The 23,796-nt window shown below is 39.4% G+C and overlaps 1 protein-coding gene across 2 annotated transcripts; it reads left to right on the forward strand.

Moving 5' to 3' along the window:
• The first annotated feature begins 1,016 nt into the window (after positions 1-1,016).
• spata2 (spermatogenesis associated 2) lies at positions 1,017-10,080 on the forward strand. 2 transcript variants are annotated; one of them, XR_006403495.1, is made up of 4 exons: positions 1,017-1,215; positions 2,240-3,081; positions 4,183-8,244; positions 8,323-10,080. XR_006403495.1 is itself a non-coding variant. In XM_044351958.1 (3 exons), exons 2-3 carry the CDS (start codon positions 2,731-2,733, stop codon positions 5,536-5,538), a joined length of 1,707 nt encoding a protein of 568 aa, XP_044207893.1. In that variant the 5' UTR covers positions 1,017-1,215; positions 2,240-2,730; the 3' UTR covers positions 5,539-10,080. The 2 variants fall into 2 exon arrangements, 1 of the variants encoding a protein (XP_044207893.1); XM_044351958.1 differs by having other exon boundaries at positions 4,183-10,080.
• The last annotated feature ends 13,716 nt before the right edge of the window (positions 10,081-23,796 follow it).

Consider the following 23,796-nt stretch of genomic DNA (forward strand, 5'->3'; position numbering starts at 1 on the left):
AAAATTGTTGGCTGTTTTTTCGATTTACTGATAAACTGTTCTATCAATAAACTCAAAACTAAATGAAAACAATAGTATTTTCCCAGAAGGTGACACCTTCAAATACCTTGTTTTAACTTGACAGTCCAAACCCCAAAGATATTCACAATCACAATAATAGTAATGATGATAATAATAATAATAATAATAATAATAATAATAATAATAATAATAACAACAACAACAACAACAACAACAACAACAACAACAACAATAATAATAAACCTTATCTCTATAGCACCTTTCAAAACCAGAGTTACAAGGTGCTTCACAAAATACAGTTCCATAAAACATATACGACAAGAAAAACAGCAAATCTTAACAATGGAAAAGCTGGAGCTGCATGACATTTTTGCTTGACATTACTTAGACTTTATCGATTTAGAATCATTTTTTGTGTGTGTTGAACAAATAATTACTGTAAATTATTGAAAATATTGTACAAACTTTGAAAATCGATACAACGTTGAAGGGAATGAAAGCAACATTTCAGAATTAAAAAAAGTTGATGAACTGAAGCCTTCATATAGTGCAACAACTGTTTCCTAAAGCTACACTTGCTTGACTTAATTGTTGTTGGGTGGCTTAACATTGTTTAATTCCGGGTAAATACATATTAATGTATATGCAAACGTATATGTATGTATATTAAATATTTTCTATGTGTACACATAACGTTAAATAGAATAAAATAAAATAGAATAGAATGCCTTTATTGTCATTCACGGCAGTACAACGAGATTGAAGGTGCAAGATAAGAACAGTATATACTGTTAATAGAACTTCAAGAACAGATATGTCAAAAACAGTCTTGAATTATTTATACATATACACACATATATGTATATGTATATAAATGTATATACATAATTCAAGACTGTGTATATATATATATATATATATATACACACACACACACACATATATGACAAACGCATGAGCTGATATTGTTCTGTATATACATGTTACTTACGCTGGTGAACGCTAGTGATGATGATTTTTTTGGTGATGATGATGATGTTGATGATGATGATTTTGGGCTCTGCATCCACTCTAAAACAGCACGTGGGCCCCCAGTGCTGCTGAACTGTCAGAACCGTGCGCATGCGCGTTCAAATGATGGGAATTTCCTACAGCTGAGGAGGCGTAGCTAGCCGCGGCTAGCACTTGTTAAAGGTAAGATGTACGTGTGGTGGTGTTTTTGGTTACAAAACAATGTGATCTCTCACCTGAAGCAGAATTAGATTCGGCAGTACAAGAGTCACAACACAGTTTACGCTTGATGTTCAGAAGATTGACTCTAACATCGCCAAAGATTTCTATTTGGAGATGGACCGCCCTGCTAGCTAAAGCAATTGTTAGCTAGCTAGCTGCGCTGAAATGGGCGTTCACTGCTTATGCTCATTTGGGGGCCAGTGCGAGTCACAGCATCGTGTTTTGTCGGGTATGAGATCCATGAAGAAATAACAATCACGATGTTTTAGTAGTATTTATCTTATTATCAGAATCGGTGGGCTGGTTATGTTGTAGTTGATGCGCAACAGCGAGGCATGATGATGTTGTTAGCAGGGGCATGCTGCTAACTCGCTAAACGGATGCTCGCTAGGTTTGGTGTGTGAGGTAACTGGAATAACCAGCCAGCTAGCCTGGGAACGAGGAGCAGGACCCTTTCTTTCCCTGCTATGTGGTTCAAGCGTCAGAGCAGATTTTGGGGTCATTCTATAACAGAAACAGTGTTCTCAATTTGAGCTGCAGGCTACCTGGTTTATACGCATGTAACGTTGGCACCGATATCTCATTTTCTCTCTGGCGCAAACAAGGGCGGACGACAAAAGGGATATTCATGTCAACATTGAGTTCCGATCCTGATTGCACACGCTGTAATTCCTCTGGTCTCTTTCTTGGTTGCACAGAGTATAATGGTGATAATAATAGTGAAGCCAACTAGCTATTGGACCGACGTTAAATAGCCCACACGATTCATCCTCACATCATCCCACCCAGAGCACAAACGATGTCTCTCAACATAGTGATTAGATAAAACAAAAAAAACACTTGGTGATGATTGATACAAATGCATTTTCTTTGGGACTAAATGAACACTGACTTAATCAGCAGATGTGGGCACATTTCTTTCTGTCTTTGTGTGTGTTAGAATGACAGATTTCCATTTTTATAATACTCTCCTGTGTCATTACAGCTTGCAGACGGCCCAGAAGAATCACAGCACCATATCTCTGTCTTCATGATGAGTGACCTTGAACTCTGCACATGCTGAAACCAAGGAATGGATTAGATACAACTCTACATTAACAGAGCGTGAAGTGAAAGCTGCTCCGGACCTCATCTTGCATGACATCGGCCTGTTTGTCTGAAAACAAGTCAGGCTTTGAGCCAAAACCAGAGATGCCCATAAGAAGGCATCCCTACAGGCTGCAGCCTAGCTACGCCAACTGAAAGCACCAAACAACTGCATCTCTTGTTAAGATGATGTGCTGCTGATTGGACGCAAAACTCATTCCTCTTCCACCTCTCCAAAACGTTATTAACGTTGAGTGTGTGCCAGTGCGTACAGTGAATTATGGTGACCAAAAATGGTGCTTGAATGTGGCATCCTCGTGCAGAGTATGCGAAAAGGGGTGAGGCTCTCTCAGAAAAGTATAACAGCTGACTGTTAGTCTGCTGCAGATAATGGATGCCAAGTTAAAAGAGGACCTGTTTCGGAGGTATGTGGTGGCACTGGAGAGGCGTCTGGAGAATGGAGGGGAATACACAGGGATTGGAGCTGCACAAGAGGGGGACAAAGGCAGACACAAGGACAGTGAGGCCCTACTCTCCACAGCCACAGCTCTGCTAGGGGCCTATCAGCCAGATCCGGGACAACGTTTTCGCATGGTGCGTTTTTATGAGGTGGTGGAGAGCTCGCTCCGCTGCCAGAGAGGAGGTAACCTCAAGAGCCTGGAGAGAGCCTTCCACACCCTGGAAACCATCTGCACCAACCTCTTGCTCTTCCCCTGGAAGAAGGAGTTCAGATGTATAAAAGTAAGTTTAGGTTATTCTTAGGGTTGTTATATTACTCTGACTTAAAGCTGACTTGATGGAATATTTAGGGTACAATATTAGCCATCCGCTCGCAACATCACCCTACCCGAGAGCGTGTCTCCAGTGCTGACATTTCCCAGTTTCTGTATGAACTGTTGTAATTTGACTGAATAAACACATGAATAATATAGTGACTTACATAGGAGAAAAAAATATTTTTGTTGCCCTTAATTTAAGCACTTCATAGCGCAAGTTTAAGATACTTTGAATAAAACAAGTAACATGTGCACCTTTCTAGGACAGCCAGTGATGACAGCTCAAGGTGCAGACATGGAAAGATATACAGGTTATATCGCTGTCAAGAATTATAATGTTTCCCATACAAATTTGTACAGACAGTATACATCGATATCTTTCACGACCTTGAGGCGGAGAAGAGCTCTTTTTCACATCTTCACTTATTTCAGATCTTCCACTGTAGTAACTGTGCCACTGGTCACAAAGACTGCACTGATCTTTGAACACTAGTAAAGATTCATGGTGATGATCTGTAGGCTGCAAGTTACTTTTTTTGTTGAAATATAATGTTAGTCTCCCTAGTTGAAGAATACAGTAAGAATAAGTAATGAAGGTGCTCAACATTAGGAAATTAGTCATTAATATATACATTGTACAATAAAATAAAATGTTTGTTTACATCTGCAATGTTAGTAGATACTATAGGGAAACAGACCTATAATCTGAATAATGATCAGTTAAGAAACACAAAATTCTTATTTTCCATTTGTATTGCAAACTCTTAAGTTATGTATGTGAATATTACCTCAAATATTTGTATTATTAATATACAGATGGTCATTCAACTTTATGGTCATTTTGGAGGGAGGCTGTAGTTTGTGGTGCTGATGGATTGTATCATGTTATACAAGTATTTCTACTACTTTGTCTGTCCTATTTGAATCAAGGATGGTAAACCAAATATCACTTTGCTATCACAAGAATAGCACATGATGTCATATTTTTAGGGTAGCTTTTAGCTTTATGGTGTCAAGCTATTTTAATTGATTTACACTAATTCTGATTAACCCATTTCTCTTTTAGACCTTCACTGGCCCATATGTGTACCATCTGCAGTCCGCCATTTCTGATGCTGAACTCCGAACCATAATGCGCACCATTGGCTACTCCTGTGACCATGATTCGCAGTTCCACTTGCAGGAGCACCCAGGAGGCTCAAGTCATCTCCGCCAGTTGGCTTTTGAGCTCTTCCTGGCCCAGGCAGAGTGTCGTCTTCTGGGAGAGGTAGTGGCTCTGGCCCGTGGTTCAGCCTCAGAACTGGAGGCCCTGGAACTCCGCAGAGGTTGCAGAGATGATGCAGCTGGCTGTGCGGAGGCGCTCCGCAGACGTGACAGCCTCGGCGCAGATATGGCTCGGCTGTCTGTGCGGCCACTGGATATCGAGAGGCCTCATGCTCACCACCTGAGGCGAGGTAGCCGACCGTCAAAGTCTGTGGATGTTACAGATGGGGCTGGTCACTGGCACGCGGCAGTTAGCAAGCCTGTCTTGAAGGCCTCATTGAGTCTGAGGAAGGAGCCTCTGTTTGTGGACGCAGAGGAGGATATGAAGGATGAAATCATCAGGCCCAGCACCTCAGCATCTCTTTTCTCTGTGGCAGCTCCACCTTCCTATAGCCCTGTTGCAGATTTCTTCCCCATTCAGTCACCTCCCCCAGCTGATGCTTACACATCCTACCACCTGTCATCTTTGGATGAGATTGACTTGTACACGGAGAGGGGTGGCGCGGGGACAGGAGGAAGGCAGACCCCCTCTCGACCTCCATCCAGAGAGCCTCGAGATGCAAGGGATGGGTGGCTGCTCAAAGCACACGGTAGTGTGAAGTGTCAGGGTTGTGGACTGGGCTGCTCCACAATGGCCTCCTGCCAGAGATGTGACATGATCCTCTGTTCTGCCTGTCATGATGTGGACCCCTCCCCTTGCTGTGGCCTCCAGGACTACCACTCCAAATCCCCACGACCCCTTGACGGATACATCCCTGTCAAGGAAAAGCTCTCTGTCTACTCTAATACTCACACCCACTCCCATCTCCACCCGCACCCCCTCACACTGACCCACTCACACTCTCACCCCCACCCTCACCCCCAGATGGTGGAGAAACCCCTTTTGTCCACTAAGCTGTTTCCAAGCAAGTCTGTTGCCTTGACAACGCCAAAGGGAAGCAGCAGTGAGCGAATAAGCATGGGGGGATCACGCTGCGGGTTCTGCAACAAGCCAGGTGCATCACACACCTGTGTGAACTGCTCTAAGGTGTCATGTGACTCATGCATGGGCTTGTATGCAAAGGATATGTGCACGCGAAAGAATCCCCAGCACAGTTTTGTGCCCAACCATCAGCTCAACTTCAAATCTGGCACCATATCTCACCTGGTGTACCGATGAATCAGGCAGACAGAATTTTTTTTTTTTTCCTCCCTTCTAGTCCCCTCCTTTAATCTGCAGCGTAGTCTTGCACTATTGCTTTAGCTCTGTTCCTGCTTAAACAATTCATTCACTATCTTCCCCTTTATCTGATGGTCTTTTTCGCTCTCTCTAACCCTCTCTTGAACTTTGTATATTTTCTCTTGCTGTCAGTAGGGCCCTGGAATGCACATGCCACAGAGAGCCATATCGTCTGCCCATCTCTCTGCCTTGTACAATTCAGGCCTTTTATCTATTTCTTCTTCCTTTTACCTTGCTACCTGCTCTTGAGTAGTCATGTGATGTTGTAGCGCTTCCCAAATTCCTCAAAGTTTGTCCTCCTCAAAAGGGAAACTGGAGAAAAGAGAGTTTAATTCCTTCTCCTTTTGAATGAATTCCGTCCAAATGAACATATATACTTTGCCTAACTTCTCAGCTAAAAATTCCTCTAATATATAAATATATAAATATATACAGTATATATATGAGTGTGTGAGTGTATGTGTGTGCGTGTGTGTGTGTGTGCGTGTGTGTGTGTGTAGAAAAGACCTCTGAGCTTGCATTGTGACAAAGGAGATCTTTTTAAACTTGAAAAATAGTAGGGAAAAACAGAGAAAACATACACTGGAAGTCAATAAGTCAATAGTTTATATTTTTAATCTCTATTCTCTAGAACAATGTGAGACTGTTAAATGGGCATGAGGTCTGGCATTGGGATTTTGAAGGTATAAACTTGGGGTGGGAAATTTCTCAAAGGGACACACTGAGACAATGGTCAGATGCCATATATTCTATTTAAAAGATTATGCCTTGTAAATTAACCCTCAATTGTTTCTGATTATATGACTGAGGTTTAAATGCTGCTGTTGACTTGAGACGTTGAAGATGTGTGGTGTTTGACTTCTTTCTGGTAAATAGCCTGTTGAGTTGTGTCGGTTCCAAGCCCGCCCATCCCCTTTCATCACACTCCGTAAGCCTCCATGGTCCATGACGTTGTAGTGGCCCCTTGCCAGATCAGTGGTTCCCCGTCAGTCTCAGGTGGAGTCACAGGACGTCTCACACTGGGCCACAAACCAAATGTTTGCGGTTCCTTGACAGTGTGTGAGCCTATTGATTGGTTTTAGACAGTATGAAAGTGTATAGTCTGACACGGTTTCTGTCTACCTCAAATTGCTTCAGCTTATACACCCAGTTCAACATTGTGGTTTTAAACTAGCCCTAGAAACCTAAGAAATATTGTATTTATTATATTATTCTTCTCTAATTTGCAACTCATGTTTCGGCGGAATAGAAACTAATACCCCAACTTACAATCAACTAACTCAGTCACTTTTAAGGGTTAGCAGAGGTTATTTATTTTGTGAGATAATCCTGGGCTTCGTCAGTTTTCTGATATAGCACAAGGTTTACAGTCTTCAAAAATACTCATGAGTTGTCAGTTTGTCTCTTGTGCCATTCAAACTACTACTAATAGTATACTGGTCGTACTAGTATATTCAGGGGATGGACACAAAACATGAGCACCTGTAAATTATAATGCAATTCAATACAGTAGTCCTGCAGCAAATACTACCTTTGTGAAGCCTGAAATGTTAGATTTGATCGAGACTGATAGAGAGGTGCTGATGGAGCTCTTATCATAATTTCCGAGCATGCATTTAGTGTTGTTGGTGTACTGGATTGCATTGCACTAACTGTTTGCTCATCCTGCAGACAAATTACAGAAATGGCTTACAATATATTTCAGTTCAGTGCAACACCACCGCAGACTACAGGCTCAAAAATGACTATAGAGTTGAATGGATGCCTCTCTGACACTTTGTTAATCACATGTAGCATTTAAGTAGGGCTGAACGATTTCGAAAAAATATCTAATTGCGAATATTTTGACAGTTATATTGCGGTATGATTTGTGATATTAGAGAGAATGATACTTTCTACATCATTATTTTCATTTATATTGAAAACATCTCAAAATGATTATGGTATGATTTTTTTTTTTTTTTTTTTTTCGGGGATCTGTACCAAACAAAGATGTTTTGTTAAGTCTGTAGAACATGATTTGTAGGCCAGGACATCTCCGCACCATGACAATATTCAATTTAAAATTGTATTTTGATACACATTTCGACATAAACAAATATTGTGCCTCCTGCGATTTGAAAATTGCAGTAGGCCAGATTGCACTTTTGATAAAATTTCTGTTGTTCAGCCCTACATTTTAGCTTCACAAAGGTATTATTTATCACATATCCATTGCATGATTTTGCACTATAGGGATTCATGTTGTGGTGTCCACCTGCCTGTACTGTGCAGTGATTGCATGTGTGGAGTAATTTAAATGATATGGCTGGCGATTTTCTATATTTTTCTTATGGTCAGCAAATCTCATGTGCAGAGCCAAACTAACAATGAAGTGATTTACTTGCAAGTATTGTGTGTGTACATACCAAGTCTGATATATATTGTATTCCTATGTGCAGTAGACCTCAGTTGTTGTCCAAAATCGATTAAAAACACACTGCTGCACTAGGTGACATGTTCCTTCACCCTGAAGATTGTGGTCACAATAATTTGTTTGGAATTGGCTCCAAAGATAACAGCGATCACATTTTCAGTCTCAGGAGAGACGTTCACCAGTGTGCATGCGCAGGAATGTGTTTTTCATAAAAAGAGCATCGCTAGCTTGTTGTGCTAGATATCACAACCTCTTGACTTTGTGCTACACTGTAAATTCCTCAAAGAACTTCAGTACAAAGTTAAGAGGTTGTGATATATAACACAACAAGCTACCGAAGCACTGCACATAGTGGCGTCTGCCTTACACGGAACTACTCTTCTGAGAATGAAAATATTTGGAGCCGTTTCTAAACAAACCATCATGACCAAACTTTTTGGGGGGAAGGACCATGTCACCCAGTGCAGCGGTGTGGCTCAGTGATGTGTTTTTAATAGTTTTTGGACAATAACGGAGGTCTATGATATGAGGCTTTGGATACACAAACAATACTTGTAAGTAAGATCACGTCATTGTTGGTTTAGCACATGAAATGAATCTCCCGTTTGCTGTGGAACTTTCTTTAAACTCATCTATTGGTATACTTCAAAGGGTCATGGTGATCACAGGTAAATAAACTCTGCTAACACTTAAAACTGGGTGTCATGAAATTAGAGGGTACTTTTAGTGATTAAACTTTGATTGTCTGTGAAAGAGGAGAATTCATGCAATATGTTGCAGTTAATAGTCACCAAGGGCTAATTTTAAATCACATTACATTAAAAAAAAAAAGGTCTGAGTCTGGTTTTTTTGACAGACCGCTTAGGCGACCCTAGCCTTTAAGCTCTGTCGGGAATAACCTCTAAATGCCTTAAGCTCATTCAGCTGTCTTACTCTGGAGTATTTTAGGCTTTTGGTATTGTCATTTTCATTGTTTTGTATTTTAACAGTCTATAGGTTAAAGTTTGACTTTTGCCAGGCTATATAAACTAAACACATAGCCTGTTCTATGACAGCTAAGGAAAGAATTCAGAAACACACAAGTATGGATTAAGCACTACAGTTTCTAAGATGGAGCATATTGAACCGTGCATCTGTCAGAATTATGCAGAAAGTTACACGTTGTAGACCAACACATTTACTATATGCTTAGAAGGGTTAATGTCTGTAATAATAACCATGTTTTGCTTGGAAGTCAAATTTGATATTTATTTTGCTTTGCTTACAGACATACCTAAACACACACGTTTGGTTATAGGGAGTGATGTCTGATCTCATACTTCTGTTCATTCCTTCCCTTTAAAACTTTAACTTTAAAAGTTCAGTTTTGTGTCTTTTTCATGTTAAAAAAAACGTAAAGAAGGGATGTTTTGATACTGTTCGGATGTAGCTTAAGGTTTCTTTGAAAAATGTCTGGGTCAGCATTAGTTAAGGCTAACTTGGGTATCACAAACGTCTTGAGTGACCTTAGGGAGGTGTGCAATTGTTTTGTTTAATCCGATAAAGCCTTTTTAAATAGTTTAAATAGTTTGAGTATTTATCATAGATATATTTGAGTTGCTCGACTCTGGTCATGACAAATCATACCAGCAGCAAAGACGACTTTTAGAAGTATTGAGCCATGTCGCAAGAGTGATCGTATTGCCAAATGAAGAACAAATATCTTATTGGAGTAGAAAACAAAATCCTGTGGCTTGCCCGGATGTACAGTCGATGTAACGTAAATCTGTGGTTTTGCTAAAGTTTGGCTTTGTGTCTGTGGATGTTGACCTTTTTAAGAAGCCTAGAAAGAGAACCATCAGCATAGATACCTACCCCGCACACCATGGGATGTGGATCTGACTTCAGAACAGTGGACTGATTATTTGTGTAGGTCACTACAAAGGGCTAAACAGTCTTCAGGGCTGCTGCAAAGTTTGTGGGCACTGTTTTAATCTTTTGGTGAACAACTGACTTGTCATAGGTAATAATGGTAAATATCTACTGTGGAGCTTACTGTACATTCATCAGTGGATATGAATTACTGATGTTGGAAAAACAAAAGAGCTATTTTTATTTTGTGTCATGGAATACATTGAGCCATTCGAACATAATTGGTTTAACCCACACCGGACACACTCAAGTCATTGTGGAAGTCAATACTCCCTTTACCTCTTTGTGTGGTTATCTTGCTGATATTAACAGTGATGGTGTAGTTAGGCAGCCCCTTTCCCATTCCCCGTTCCCCTAACCCTTTCTTGGCATGCTCTGTACAAGGCCCAAACCCCATACCTCTTCTCCCCTCAACCTCCACATGTGCCCTCACCCACTGTCTCCCCCTCTCTCCTCCCCCTCCCCCCTCTACCTTGGCACTGAGGATCATTGCACAATGTCTATGTGAAGGGGTAATGGACCTTACGATCAATATGTGGGCATACATGGGGGTGGAAAGGGAAAATAGCCAAAATTGTTAATCGGTGAAAATATATATAAATATATATTGAAACGTAAATGAGATTTTATAAAATAATTTAAAGAATAAAATTCTGAAAAAAAAAGTTGTTTTCTGCCTTGAGTTTGTGGGTGTATGCAATGTCTGTTTTTGAACCACTATGGGTGTGTTGTTTTTTTCTCTTTTGTTAGCATTCACTAAATTGAATTGTAATTTTACTCAGAGAAGTGGCCTGTTAGAAAAACATTGATTAGAGGTTTACACACACACACACACACACACACACACTATGTTTTCGAGCACCATCACACCTCAGTACTGTTTCCATCTAACGTCTTCACTGAAGCCTCACAGGCTTTGTGCCTCTGACAGTAACGGCTGTTCGAGATGGTGAAGAGCTTTGTCTGTTCACGTCCTCTCAGGTGACTTCAAGGCTACAAACTTAATTTGTTGAATGTGTCTGTGTTTCAGCTAATGAAGTCTGAATCGTCGTTATAGCTCACTCAGTCAGGACTTCTATATATTTTGAGGCTGCAGTCTGCCCAGTACTGCATGGGTTGACTTTTTCCTATATGACCAGCAGGTGGCGATGAATACCCATACAAAGGGAGACTGAGGCTACATAAAATACACCAATCCTTTAGACAAATACTTACTTTTTAACTGAGTGTATATGACTGAAGTGCAACTCTTACAGATTCAATTGCTCAGCTGGATCTACATTAGTTATTATATCAGTATTAATAACTTTTATGAGCAGCTGTATGGGTGTGCTGCAAAACACATACACATCCAGTTGTATGCAAAAGTTTGGGTGCCCCTTGATAAATAGCGTATTTTGATGATTTTTAATTGAAAGATATAAACAGCCTTTCTAGGATATTAATAAAAAAACACTATTTTCAGCAAACATTAATGCATAGTTATTTTTTATGTCATAGATTAAACAAAAATTTAAAAAAAATAAAAACATTGTGGCATGTGCAAAAGTTTGGGCACCCTAAGAGTTCTGAAGTGAAGATTCTTTTTACAAGGTCTCGGACCTTAATCAGCGTATTAGGCCTGAAGCATGTCAAAATTGTTATTAGGAAATGTCAGCTGGTGCCAATTTCAAAGCTTTACAAATACTCTGACTCTTCAAACTTTGTGCGAGCACTCAGCAACCATGGTTTCCTCTAAACAGTTGTTTAAGACTCTGAAAATGAAAGTGTATTGATGCCCACAATGCAGGGGAAGGCTACAAGAAGATAGCAAAGCGTTGTCAGCTTCCAGTTTCCACAGTGTGAAATGTAATTAAGAGTTGGCAGTTTAGGGGAACTGTGGGAGTCGAGATGAGTTCTGGAAGACCAAGAAAACTCGGAGAGAACTGCTCATATGCTGGTAAGAAACGCAAATCAAAACCTCCCTTTTTTACTGCAAAAAACCTGCAGGGAGATATAGCAGACTCAGGAGTGGTGGTGCACTGTTCCACTGTGCAGCGGTGCTTGCATAAACAAGATTCTCTTCATGGGAGAGTCAGTAGAAGAAAACCTTACCTGCGTCTTCATCATAAAATCCAAAGTCAGAAGTATGCAACGGAACATCTACAGAAGCCTGATACGTCTTGGAAACAAGTGCTGTGAACTGATAAAGTTAAAATAGAACTCTGGCCACAATCAGCAAACGTATGATTGGAGAAAAAAAGGAGCAGCATTTCATAAAAAGAACACCTTGCCAACTGTTAAGCATGATGGTGGATCTATCATGCTTTAGGGTTGTAAATACCAGCAAATTCTGGAAGCAAACATCCCACTTTCTGTGAAAAAGCTGAAGCTGAAAAGAGGATGGCTTCTACAACAGGATAATTATCCTAAACTACCTCAAGAGACTCAAACTGAAGGTTTTGGGATGGCCATTACAGTCCCCTGACTTAAACATAATAGAAAATCTGTGGGTAGGTCTAGTAGGTAAAGAGCAGTGCATGCAAGACGGCCCAAGAATAACGCAGAAAAAGCAGCCTTTTGCAAGGAAGAAAGGGAGAAAATCCCAAATACAAGAACAGAAAGACTTTTAACTGGCTACAAAAAGCGTTTGCAAACTCTGATATCTGCCAGAGGGGGTGTTGCTAAGCACTGACTCTGTAGGGTGCCCAAATTTTTGCACATGCAACAATGATGTTTTTATTTTATTATTTTTGGTCAATTAATGAGATAAAAAGTATGTGTGCATTAATGTTTGCTGAAAATATTGATTTTTTTTGTTCCATACTCTAGAGAGGCTGTATTTACATCTTTTCAATTAGAAAAATCACCAAAATATGTTATTTGTCAAGGGGCCCAGACTTTTGCATAAAACTGTATCAAACATAGTTTAATATTTCATTTGTTTTTTGTACCATTTTCCTCATCTGAGACTAACATGGACAACTACACAAAGGCAACCATTGACTAAACAGCCCCTTTCTTTTTTATCATAAAAAAGACCTTTATTGAATTTCACATAATTAAAATTTACAAAAAAACAAAACAGTAATTTACATTAACAATAAAGTGCAACAAGTGCCAAAGTGCAAAACATCAATAAAGTCCCCTTTTCCTCTGCATGTCATGTTCCTTTGCTTTTGAGAGCAGCTGTTGCAAGTGTTTTAAAATAGTCGAGGGTCAAAGCATAACAAGGTGAGAAGAGTCAGCATCGAGGAGAAATAAGTGCAAACGAAATACTTTTTGTAATAACAGTTATATATAGGAGGATACAAATTGGGATTATCCAAGTCAGTCGCTATGCCTGTTGTGCTTCACTGATATGAAGAGAAGACAAGATGTCTAGACATCAGAATTTACTGCAATAAACAGGGTGATGTGTGTAATTAGAGAGAGATAAGTGACTGGTCATGTGCTATGTCATTTGTTTATTGGTATCTGTGGTTCAAATGGATTGGACAATGGTCATGTAGACAGAGAAAAACCAAATGAGAAAAGAGTAATCTGATATGCAGAGCTTGAGCTTCAGCGAACAATATCATAGAGAAATACTGAAGGGGTAAATACAAGACAATGAACAGGATTTAAAATTTCCACCTGACAGACACTAAATACTGATAACATGAGAGTTTAGACTATGTACTTTGGTTGCTGCCTGTTCTTAAATTTGTGACTTGTTATGTCTATGACTGACAGGCAGCAGAGTTCCCAGACTTATCCTATTCTTAGTTTGGGATTTGTTCTAATTGAAGCTCAGGTGAAATTCCTTTTTATATTAACAGCCCCACATTACAAAGCTCATTTACCTCTTACTTTAGATCCGCATGGTATGCCTGATCAACCACTAGGAGGATCATTTTGGAATGCACACCTGCTAAGGATAAACTTGCAGATGCTTGTTTTGGCTCATGGTGCTTTAACAAAGGAGACTGGAGACTAGAGCCCATCATTAGTCTAAATAAGCTTCCATATCATATTGGATATAATAATTGGATCAGTTTTTGGACCAGTGCCTCTAACAAACTAATGTTAGATATGGGATAGCTATAGCTGAGATTATCCACAAAAAGGGAAAATAGCAGAAATGGACATCAGCAGGACTGAAATGCTGAGTGAGTGCCAGTCCCGGCACCCTGCATCATCCTGTCCTCAGGGACATGTCAGAACTGTGCTGACTAACAGCCTTTACCAGCCTTCGGGGGAGTCTAAGACATACTGAGTAAAGAACATCACTGTTCAGCAGGAGAGACAGATAATGACTGATGGCACACTGCTTAGCCTTTTAATAAATCTACCAACAGCAGTAACATTAACACTGTCTTGATTAACGGTCTAACTGAAGAGAGACTGCCTATGGAACAATTAAAGCACAGCACATGCATTTATATAAGTATTATGAGTCAAAGCATAGAGTGTTTTCACAGAAAAAACATGCATTAATTTTACATATGCAGCATTCTCTAATGCATAGGGTCAAACTGAAGTTTTACATATTGTGGCTTTTCCTGTATCTACCATTTTCTGTCTATTTATTCAACCACCTCTACTGACATTTAACGACAACTGCTGAAGAAAATGGACTGATATCAAGAAATGTGCATCCTGAGATTCCAGTGGCAGAAATTTCCACAGTTTGCAGCCCCACAGCGCCTGATCATTAGCCGAGGTAGGTAAGCACAGTTTTTAATAACATATACACTACACTGTATTTATATATACTTACTTGAGTTCCACCCACATACAGTGACAGACTTACCTAACACTGCACCTACACTATATATTTCACACATACAGAAACAACTGCACACATCTTGTGTGAATGAGCTACCTGGAGAATCTATTGCTGCTATAGAAAGAGGCCAAAGACTAGTGCGTGTTAGAGATGAGATTTAGACCTGTGTAAGGCTTTCACTGGTTAATTGCATGTCAGGAGGGGGATCGTGACGGTCACTGTCCTTTTGTGTCACTTGAAGGGCTTCTCTCTCTCTCTCTTCCTTTCCTCTGCTCTTGCTGTGCACATGATTTGTTACCCTGGCATTTGATTAACACATACGTTCATTGAATGCTTCTTCATCACACTGTCTTAGTAATTAATTACGTTAAATGACACCACTCTTTAATAAAAAAAAAAGCATTTGAGACTCAACACACACATGAGCACTTCACCACTAACTATTATCTGTGCTTATTCCAGCTCTTGTCTCATCAAGGCAAATACTAAGAGTTCTTTGCCAAGAATCATAAATATTCTACTACGCACTACATAATTGCTTGGAGCTAATGTGAGGTTTTTAAATTTATAATTAAAGGTGTCATTATGTTCTGCTGACACCTTTAACTTTGAAACTCCATCCTGCTGACGTCCTTGCCGATGCAATGCAATGCCTTAACTCATCATTGGTAAGCTTGGAGCTTGTTTATGTTTTTTTAAGGACAGCCTGAAGGGAGAAAAGTCAGAGAAGGCAGCACAGCGTGGTGCCAAAGGCATATGATAAAAGAATAATCACTACAACCATAATACACCACTCACCCAACCTACCACCACACACCACTCCACTGCAAATCCAGGTGCCACATCACATGAGACTGTCCCCAGTGCACCCACTGGCTGCCAACAGGAAACCCTACGGAAGGACAGAGGGACCAGCCCTATCTTTAAAATATTAAAAATCAGGCAATTCATGTAACCATCTTTATCTCAGTGTCATATAGTTAATGTGTTCATTGTCTGTAAAGTTATCCTGTCACAGCATGCGGTCAGTTAGGATGAGTCTGTTGCTGGTTACTAAAATATAATTAAACATGCAGGCTGTAGTTTGTCTTTCGCATCTCTGTCACTAACATACAGACATGTACAGCCTGTTTGTTTCCAGCTGGCTCTAATGTTATGGTAACTCACTTACACATTTGTTTGCAGAGACAGGCTAGATGCTAATGCTCGCTAACTCCTAACAGTGAAATACAAATGAGACTCACGCACATCCATTGTAATAATATTAGCAACAAACTGAATATTTCATTTAACATGTAACTGCAAACTTTTGTGCAAATCTTTATGCACTCACAAATTGGACAATTATTTGTGCAAATCTTTTTCATTTGTTCACAAAATGTCATGCACAGCTACAGATCTTACAGATTTAAAAATTAAATTTAATTTGTTCAGATATTTTTTACACATTCACACATTTGAATGTATTCATACAAAATGTTTTCATACATTCAGATATGTTGATACACAGCTACAATACTTTTGACTATATTTTTTTTCCATATAGGATGAGCTTGCTGGTCTGAATCCATGTCAAAAGTCTGAAAGCAGTGATGAATGAGCAGGCACTAACCCTGTGGGTGGTCTGCTCTACAGGTTATAAAAGTATCTTCAGGTGTGGTTTTGACAAAATGTGACATTTTTGCAATATTGTAAGTGATAAAAAACTGATCTTGCAACAGCGTTCATGTTTATAAAAGCTGAGGTCAACATCAAGAATGACACAGTCCATCCAGTCCAACTTCATCTGTAGTTTTAAGAGTAATGGATCAAAACGAAGCTTCATCTTGACATAGGAGACTGAACTGTGCTTTGAAATCAAATGGCATGTACAGTTATAACAAACAGTATTTTGTGAAATGTGGTTTTAAGTGTTTTAGCAAACATTTTCTCAAATGATCCCCTCTAGATTCTTTCTCATTCATTTTTCATATTTTCCTTTCAATTGCCCTGGAGCACTTTGAAAGCAAAGAGGTGTACCTTTAAACATTTTTTGCCTCACCTGTAGTTGTAGTGTTACAACATTTGCATTGTTTGTTCTTCAAACTGTGCATGTTATAAGGGTTGTCAGATACAGTGATGTGAGGACAAGCTCTGAGAAAGGTGATCTGTGACGTTAGTTCCTTAATTGAATGAATTGTGTTAACGGTTCTTAGGGAAATCTTGTTACTTTGAACCATGGAAACATTGTAACCCAAAACATACCTTTTTTAAATTTACTCCTGGCAAACAGAGTTTCAGTGTGCATTTAAATGTTCTCAGTATTTTCTCCCCTTTCTCCCCAGTACACCACCCTTCTCTGAGGTCTTAAGAAATTGAAGTGAGCTCTGCCTGTGTCAGCCAGTCAGCCTTGGCTTTCTTCTTTTCGTCATTTCCCACCATTCCAACTTCTCATTTCTTTCATACCCTAACAATTATAAAACAGCCTTGGGCCATTGTTACTGCAACAAAGCTTTAGCACGTCACACGTTCCATATTTCAGAGGCAATTTTCAAACAAATGCATTCTTGTTGCAATGTGGTCAATGACAATGAGTGGAAAGGGAAGCAATGCATGGCAAACAGAATGAATATGTTTTTTAATTATGTCATTTCACTAAACAACCTTTACTCACTTATATCCAATATAGAACATTAATATAAAACACTCAAACATATAAAAACAGTTTATTATTCAAGCAATATTATTCAAATGTCTCTCTCCAAACACAAAATGAATCAAATGAATACTAAAAAATGAGTTTACATGAACAACTATTCTTTCTTTTAAGGTTGTTTGTGGCTTTGAAAGGTAAGAGGCAAATGAAACTGCATAACATGTTATATAATTGTTGTCAGTGTCACCACAAACTTATGAAAATGAGTACATAAGTGCAATTTCCAAAACACCAACAAAACAACATATTATACACATACATGTGTGTATGTGCACAGGGGAGGAACAGAAAAGGAAAAACTTAATTTCTTTTTAGGAACCTTAACTATAGAGGTGGCACACAAACAGAAAGACCCACACATATCAAACAAATGTTTAAAACACATCTCAAAATGTTGGCGCGTTAATGAAGTTACGGCTGCTGTGCCACATTTGTAAATGTGCACATGCGCTTCTTCTCAGACAGCTGAGCCACGTTTTCTCTGAGGGAGATGGTAGTTGAAACCCTCAGTATGGCTTGAAGATGGACATTACTAACTCTGGACCTTTATCTTGATTTATTGAAGTTCATGGTGGAGAATAGTTTTTAACAAAAATATGTGCTTCCAAAAAGGCACATGGTCCACTTGAACATTCTGAAAAGCTCCTGGAAGGATGGAGGGTAATTGTCTCAGAAATTGTCCAAGCGTGTCTGCTTTTCCATTTGCCTCTCTCAACTTGGCTTTGAGCTCAGAATTGCACTGCAGGTCAATGAGCTCCATATATAGCACACTGGAGGCATTTTGCACATTGAAGGAGAAGGGGTCTGCAAACATTTGGAAAGTGGCACTGTGTGTCTTGAAGTCTGCAAACCGCTGGTAAAATTCCTGCTGTAACTTCTCAATGGCATCAACATATTTCTCACTGCTGGACTTAACATGACTTCAGTCTTGTGGAGAATGCTTTGACATTTTCAAAGCTATGGTGACAAGCCGGCCTGGGCCTTGCAACTTCAGACTGAGTCTGTTCAGCTCCTGTGTGATGTCAACTATAAAAGCTAGGTCCATCAGCCATTTGTGATCATCAAGGTTAGAATGAGCCACCCTGCCCTCCTGCATGAAGGTCTTTATTTCTATTCTCAACTCAAAAAAACCTCTTCAGGACATTTCCCCTGCTGAGCCAATATATCTCTGTGAAGTACAGAACATTGGCATATGCTGAGTCAATTTCCTCCAAAAAGGCATGGAACTGGTGTTGCTGTAAGCCCCTGGATCTTATGTAATGGATGCACGCACAACAGACATCACATTGTCAAACTTCAAGCACTTGCTGCAAAGTGCCTGCTGATGAATAATGCAATGCAGAGCAATCGCCGAATCTGCACCTTCCTCCTCCAATTTTCTTTGAACAAGCGCTATCAGTCTGTTTCTCCTCCCTGTCATTGATGGTGTGCCGTCTGTGGTTATTCTTACGAGTGACTTCCATGACAGACCGGTGTGCTCAATTGTGTTACACAGCTGCTGAAATATATCCTTGGCTGTGGTATGGGTTCACACTAAGTAACTCTGTCACTTCGACATGGTCATTAATACCACGGACAAAAATGGCAAGCTGAGCATTATCATTTATGTCAGTGCTGTAGTCGACAGCCACGGAGTATGCACTGAAATTTTTGGCTTTGTCACGTAACTGATCATAAATGTCACTTAATAGTTCAGTAATCCGCTCTGCCACTGTGTTGGCTGACAGACTGATGTTGCTGAATTGACTCCTCATTTCTGGACAGATAATATTTGCAACCTGCAGCATTCAGTCTTCTAGAAATTAGCCTTCAGTAAATGGCTGTCCTGCTTTGGCTGTTACCTCCCTCGCCACATAGCTTACTTCAACTGCTGCATCAGCTTCCTTGCTTGCTTTCTGGAAGAGATTTTGTCGCATTGATAGCCCTTTCTTTAGCTGTGTAGCTCTTTTCTTCTTCTCATCTCCCTGATACTTTGCATACTGCTCTGCATGTTTAGTTGAATAATGGCACTTGAAAGTATATTCCTTTAGCATGACAATTTTCGCTTTGCAGATGAGGCAGGTGGCATTTCCATTAAACTTGACAAAAAAATAATTCATCTCCCACTTCTCCTGAAATTGTCTGTGCTCTTCATCAATTTTTCTTTTGGCTTTTGAAAGAGACATCTTGACTGAACAATGAAAGATAATGCTATGTAGGGGAATAAATCAACTTTTATTAATATAAAATTTTTGTTTGGGCATCACCTCCTTGAAGGGAAAGCTTTAATGTCTGGAGGAAACATTAAACCCTGAATTTAATTCTCAATTTGATCAATTAATCAGTCTCATAACCATAATTTCTTTTCAAAACAGTGACCTCTGTCAGCTGTGCTCAAAGAAACCAAAACAGTGACTTCTTAAGATAAATGAAGACATTTATTTATAGCTAAATGTCTTGGATACATGATAAAGCATATGATAAGAAAGAAAAAGAATAATAAGGACTTTAAATGATAATAGAATAAAAAAAATCATTTAGAAATAGTGGCTCGAAGTGTGTGACTTGAGGCTAAAGTATAGCAGTGGGGAATGCTAAAGAAAACTAGTACTTCTTTAAAGAAATGTTCTTATTTTTTATGTTATTCGACATCAACCCTTGATCACAACAGCCATTTTATGCCAATTGTGTTGAAGACGTTGTCTCAGCAGGTCCGGCGTTGTTTTGGATTGAGCTGGAATTAGCTGTTTAGGCTTGGATAGCTAATGTAACTCGGCTTGGGCCGTGCTGTGCATGAGTCTTTGCAGTGGCGGTGAATCACGGGTGAAGTGGAGTCCAGCCTGGTTTCAGACTGAGCCGTGAAAAGCCTTTGCTGTCGGCTGAGCTCCCGATCTAGTGAGCCTGACAGAGGGTTATTTCAGCCTGTGTGTCCGTCTGGTTTTGGCAGACAACCAGAGATCCGGCTGGTTGTCACTGTCTTCTCCAGAGCGACGTGAGCCAGTTTTGGATTCATTTCACTGGCTTCTTGTAATCTTAGTTTAATGCTGAATAAAGTTCAATCTGATTACACTCGATGTTTATTCTTGCTTGGGCGAGACTTCATGTGGGCTGGCGTGACAGAGTTTTAGTTGTGTTTTAAACAATGAAACTCTGATGAACATTTATTTTCTTGGTTCTCCAGGGACCTTTAGGGGTGGCTGATACTTTTGGCTCTAGAAAGGCTTTGTCAGTGTTTAATCTTGGTCGGTGTCATGCTACCAGACCCACACTTGGGTTCACAGGTGAGTTCATTTGGGTCCTGGTTGAGACACTCAACCCTTCTTTAATTAAAGAGGGATTGTTTTATCCCATGTAATTAAAGAAAAGAGCACGCTGTCCTACAGTTAACATGCCAAATGTTTTGTCTTTCCACTTGGTTTCACTCAGTGATTAATAAAAACACTGGAAAACTGGCAGTAGATGAGTGTTTATTGGCGGTTGGCAAACTAGCCTATTACCAAATACGGTGCAACACCGCCACCAACTGGACTGTAGTATGAGTGGTTGTTCGCAATTATTCATTTACATGACAGAACTTATTGATTTAATGGGGCAGTACACCTTGTGCTCAATGTCTTCAATTTTTCCCATGTCACCCATTTCCCCTTCTCCCATGGCACTTTCCCATTGGCTGCCTGTGGCTATTTGGACTGAATTCAGAACTCTGCTATTGTAAATAGCTGCATTTTCTCACCTGTCTCCGGCTTACCAAGGGCAACTGAACCATCACTTCACACAACCTTGATTCTAATCTTTCTCTTTGCTCCCAAAGGTCAAATGACCTTCTCTCTCTCTCCCTCAGTGGCGAGGATGGTTTCACTGCACTATTCAGCCAAAGTTAAATTAGCATTGTGATTCAACTAATTTAATTATTTTTCTCCACCTTTGGTATCGTTAATTGCTGGAGCTGTAAACCATTTTGCCCCATAAAAGAAAACAATGAGTTTTTAAGCCCCTATGAATTGGATTTTGAAAATTTACAACCCTAGTGACTCCTAGTGTGGTACAGTAATCTCAAATTCTGGCAGACATGCAAGCCCCCTCTAAAATCCTCTAACTCTTGATCTTAAAGAGAACACTGTACTTGGCTTTGTTTTAATAGCAATTAGAAACAGATTGTTAGACATACTGTATGTGCACAACATCTTATGGGAGTTATAGATGTTGAATGCTAACAAAATATTTTTTTGTTTTTCTTTGGGGAACTCTGTGTTTCTCAAAGACTCACAACACTATAACATGGTCCACTCAAAAATAATCCTCTTTATTACATATCAAACAGAGTACAAGGTTTTAGCACAGATTGGCTCTTCGTCAGGTACAGAAGCATCAAACTGACTTAGGTTTGTGTCATTGAATAAATAGTTTTTGGGGTGTGGCTACAACCCCAGAATTAGAGCATATCTCCGAGCCAGATAAAATAAAAAATATATAGTAACCCAACATTGTGCAAACAATTTAACACTAAAGCAACATACTGAAAATATGATCAAGAAATAAAGGAAAACAATTATAGTGATACACAAAATCACTGTAAAAATAATCAAGATATAAAGTCATACACAAATGCATAAATGTAATTTAGATGACTGTTAAGTAACTACATTTTTTTTTGGACTCAGTACCTGGAAAACAAAGATGTGCATGTCTCCTACACTGACTGCTTCTACACACTGGTTTTCTTTGGAGAAAGAATTAATTGCTTACATTTTACAAATACCACAGTATGAGTGGTCTATTTCATTAGCAAAATAGTAACAAGATGGCATATATAGTTCACACAACAAAATCTCTATTATACTGTATTTACCAAAAACAAACAAAATCACCACCAATAGCATATGTGTTAAGGTCGTATAACCACCTGTGAGAAATGCTATATTGTAGTTTTTGAAAAATGGGACTCGTGTTGGTCCGTTGCCTTCAGTGTCTTCTCGAGTAGCTAATCTCACAGTTGTTAAAAATAACACACATACTATCTTCTTCTTCTTGATCTTTTTATTGTAAAGTTGTCAAAAAAGAAATTGTGTCACCATCAGTGTTGTGAGTGAAATCATATATCTGACAGAGTGTCTGATATGGGTAAATGTGGTTGGAATATCATGTCATTGTCACTAAATTTACTGTGTCTGCAGTATCTACGGTAGGTGTACTGCAATAGTGAATCTATGGCCTGTTTTAATAACCAGCAGTAAACATTTTTTCAGTTTTATTCAATATGGTGGACAGCAGATTTTGTGTTGCAGTCATGAAGGAAAGTGCAGCTTCAGGCTCTCAGAAAACAAAGAAAGTGACAGTATTTAACAATTTATCTGAACGGTTCAGCCCAGACTTCATACACATGGAGAGGCCATCTTGTCTTTTATCCATGCTGATATCCTTCTGTTGTTATTTTTCTGGTGACTGATGACATCATATTGAAAGTATGTTGCTGCTTCCTATCTTTTTTCACACATGCTCAGACAAGAACATTGACCAAAACATGTCATAAAAATGGTAATGCACCTCCAAACATTTATTTGATTCCATCTGTCCCTTTGACCCAAAGGGCACATTGTGACTTCCTCTGGATGGTTTTGTATCAAAGACAAGTGAATTCCCTGACAGTGGTCATACATATTATCCATCAGAAGAACTATTGATCCAGAGCGGGAACTAGTGGTGCTTGAAAGGTTTTGAGAGTGTGTTTTGTGTCTGCCGTTGGTTGTCTCTTTTTATTAGGGCTGCAGCAGTTTCCTCATACTTTTATAGGTGAAGAATGGAATTTGAAGGAAAGATCTGTACTTGCTGACAGATGGGCAAACAATAAACTGTATCCTCTAATCCACTAATCCTTGACACCAGAATTGAACTGCTCTGTAACTATTACTGACAAAACCTTTCCACTGCCTCTCCTCCCACTTGGCTCCAGTCAGGTCCAAGGCAAGTCACCAAAGTACTTGTGTGCAGGTTAAAGACAAATCTTTGTGTGCAATAAAAATGCCCCACAATGCACCATCATGAAATTACAGAGTGTCAGTGTCACACTGCTATTTGCCACTTGGATTCATTCTTAAACTTTCTCTAATACACTGTCAGACTCATATTTTGGCACGTTTTCAAAATGCAAACTAACCCGAGAACTTTGACAGAATGAGACAATAATCATCCTCAAGCCTGGTTGCCCTAATTTCTAATTTACTGTAGCTGCTTTCACTACTGCTCCTTAGACTGGAAGAAAAATGGATGTAATGATGTTGCCATCAGGAAAAAAAAAAAAAAAAAAATCATTTTAAGAGGTTACCTACTGGATGGGTAGTTTATCTACCAACATGTCTGTCCACCACAAAAACAACCAGAACCACATCAAAGGCTAATTATTGAATGATAAAACTCATAGCAGACCATATGCTGTTGTGTTGGGGTCTT

Source organism: Thunnus albacares, chromosome 5, assembly GCF_914725855.1.
Source record: "Thunnus albacares chromosome 5, fThuAlb1.1, whole genome shotgun sequence".
Lineage (NCBI taxonomy): Eukaryota > Metazoa > Chordata > Actinopteri > Scombriformes > Scombridae > Thunnus > Thunnus albacares.

What these genes read in the sequence shown, in the direction of transcription:
- spata2 (XM_044351958.1), top strand. Translation starts at nt 2,731, where the DNA reads ATGGATGCCAAGTTAAAAGAGGACCTGTTTCGGAGGTATGTGGTGGCA. An exon ending in AGGAGTTCAGATGTATAAAA is followed by an intron (nt 3,082 to 4,182) that starts GTAAGTTTAGGT and finishes TTTCTCTTTTAG; the next exon opens with ACCTTCACTGGCCCATATGT.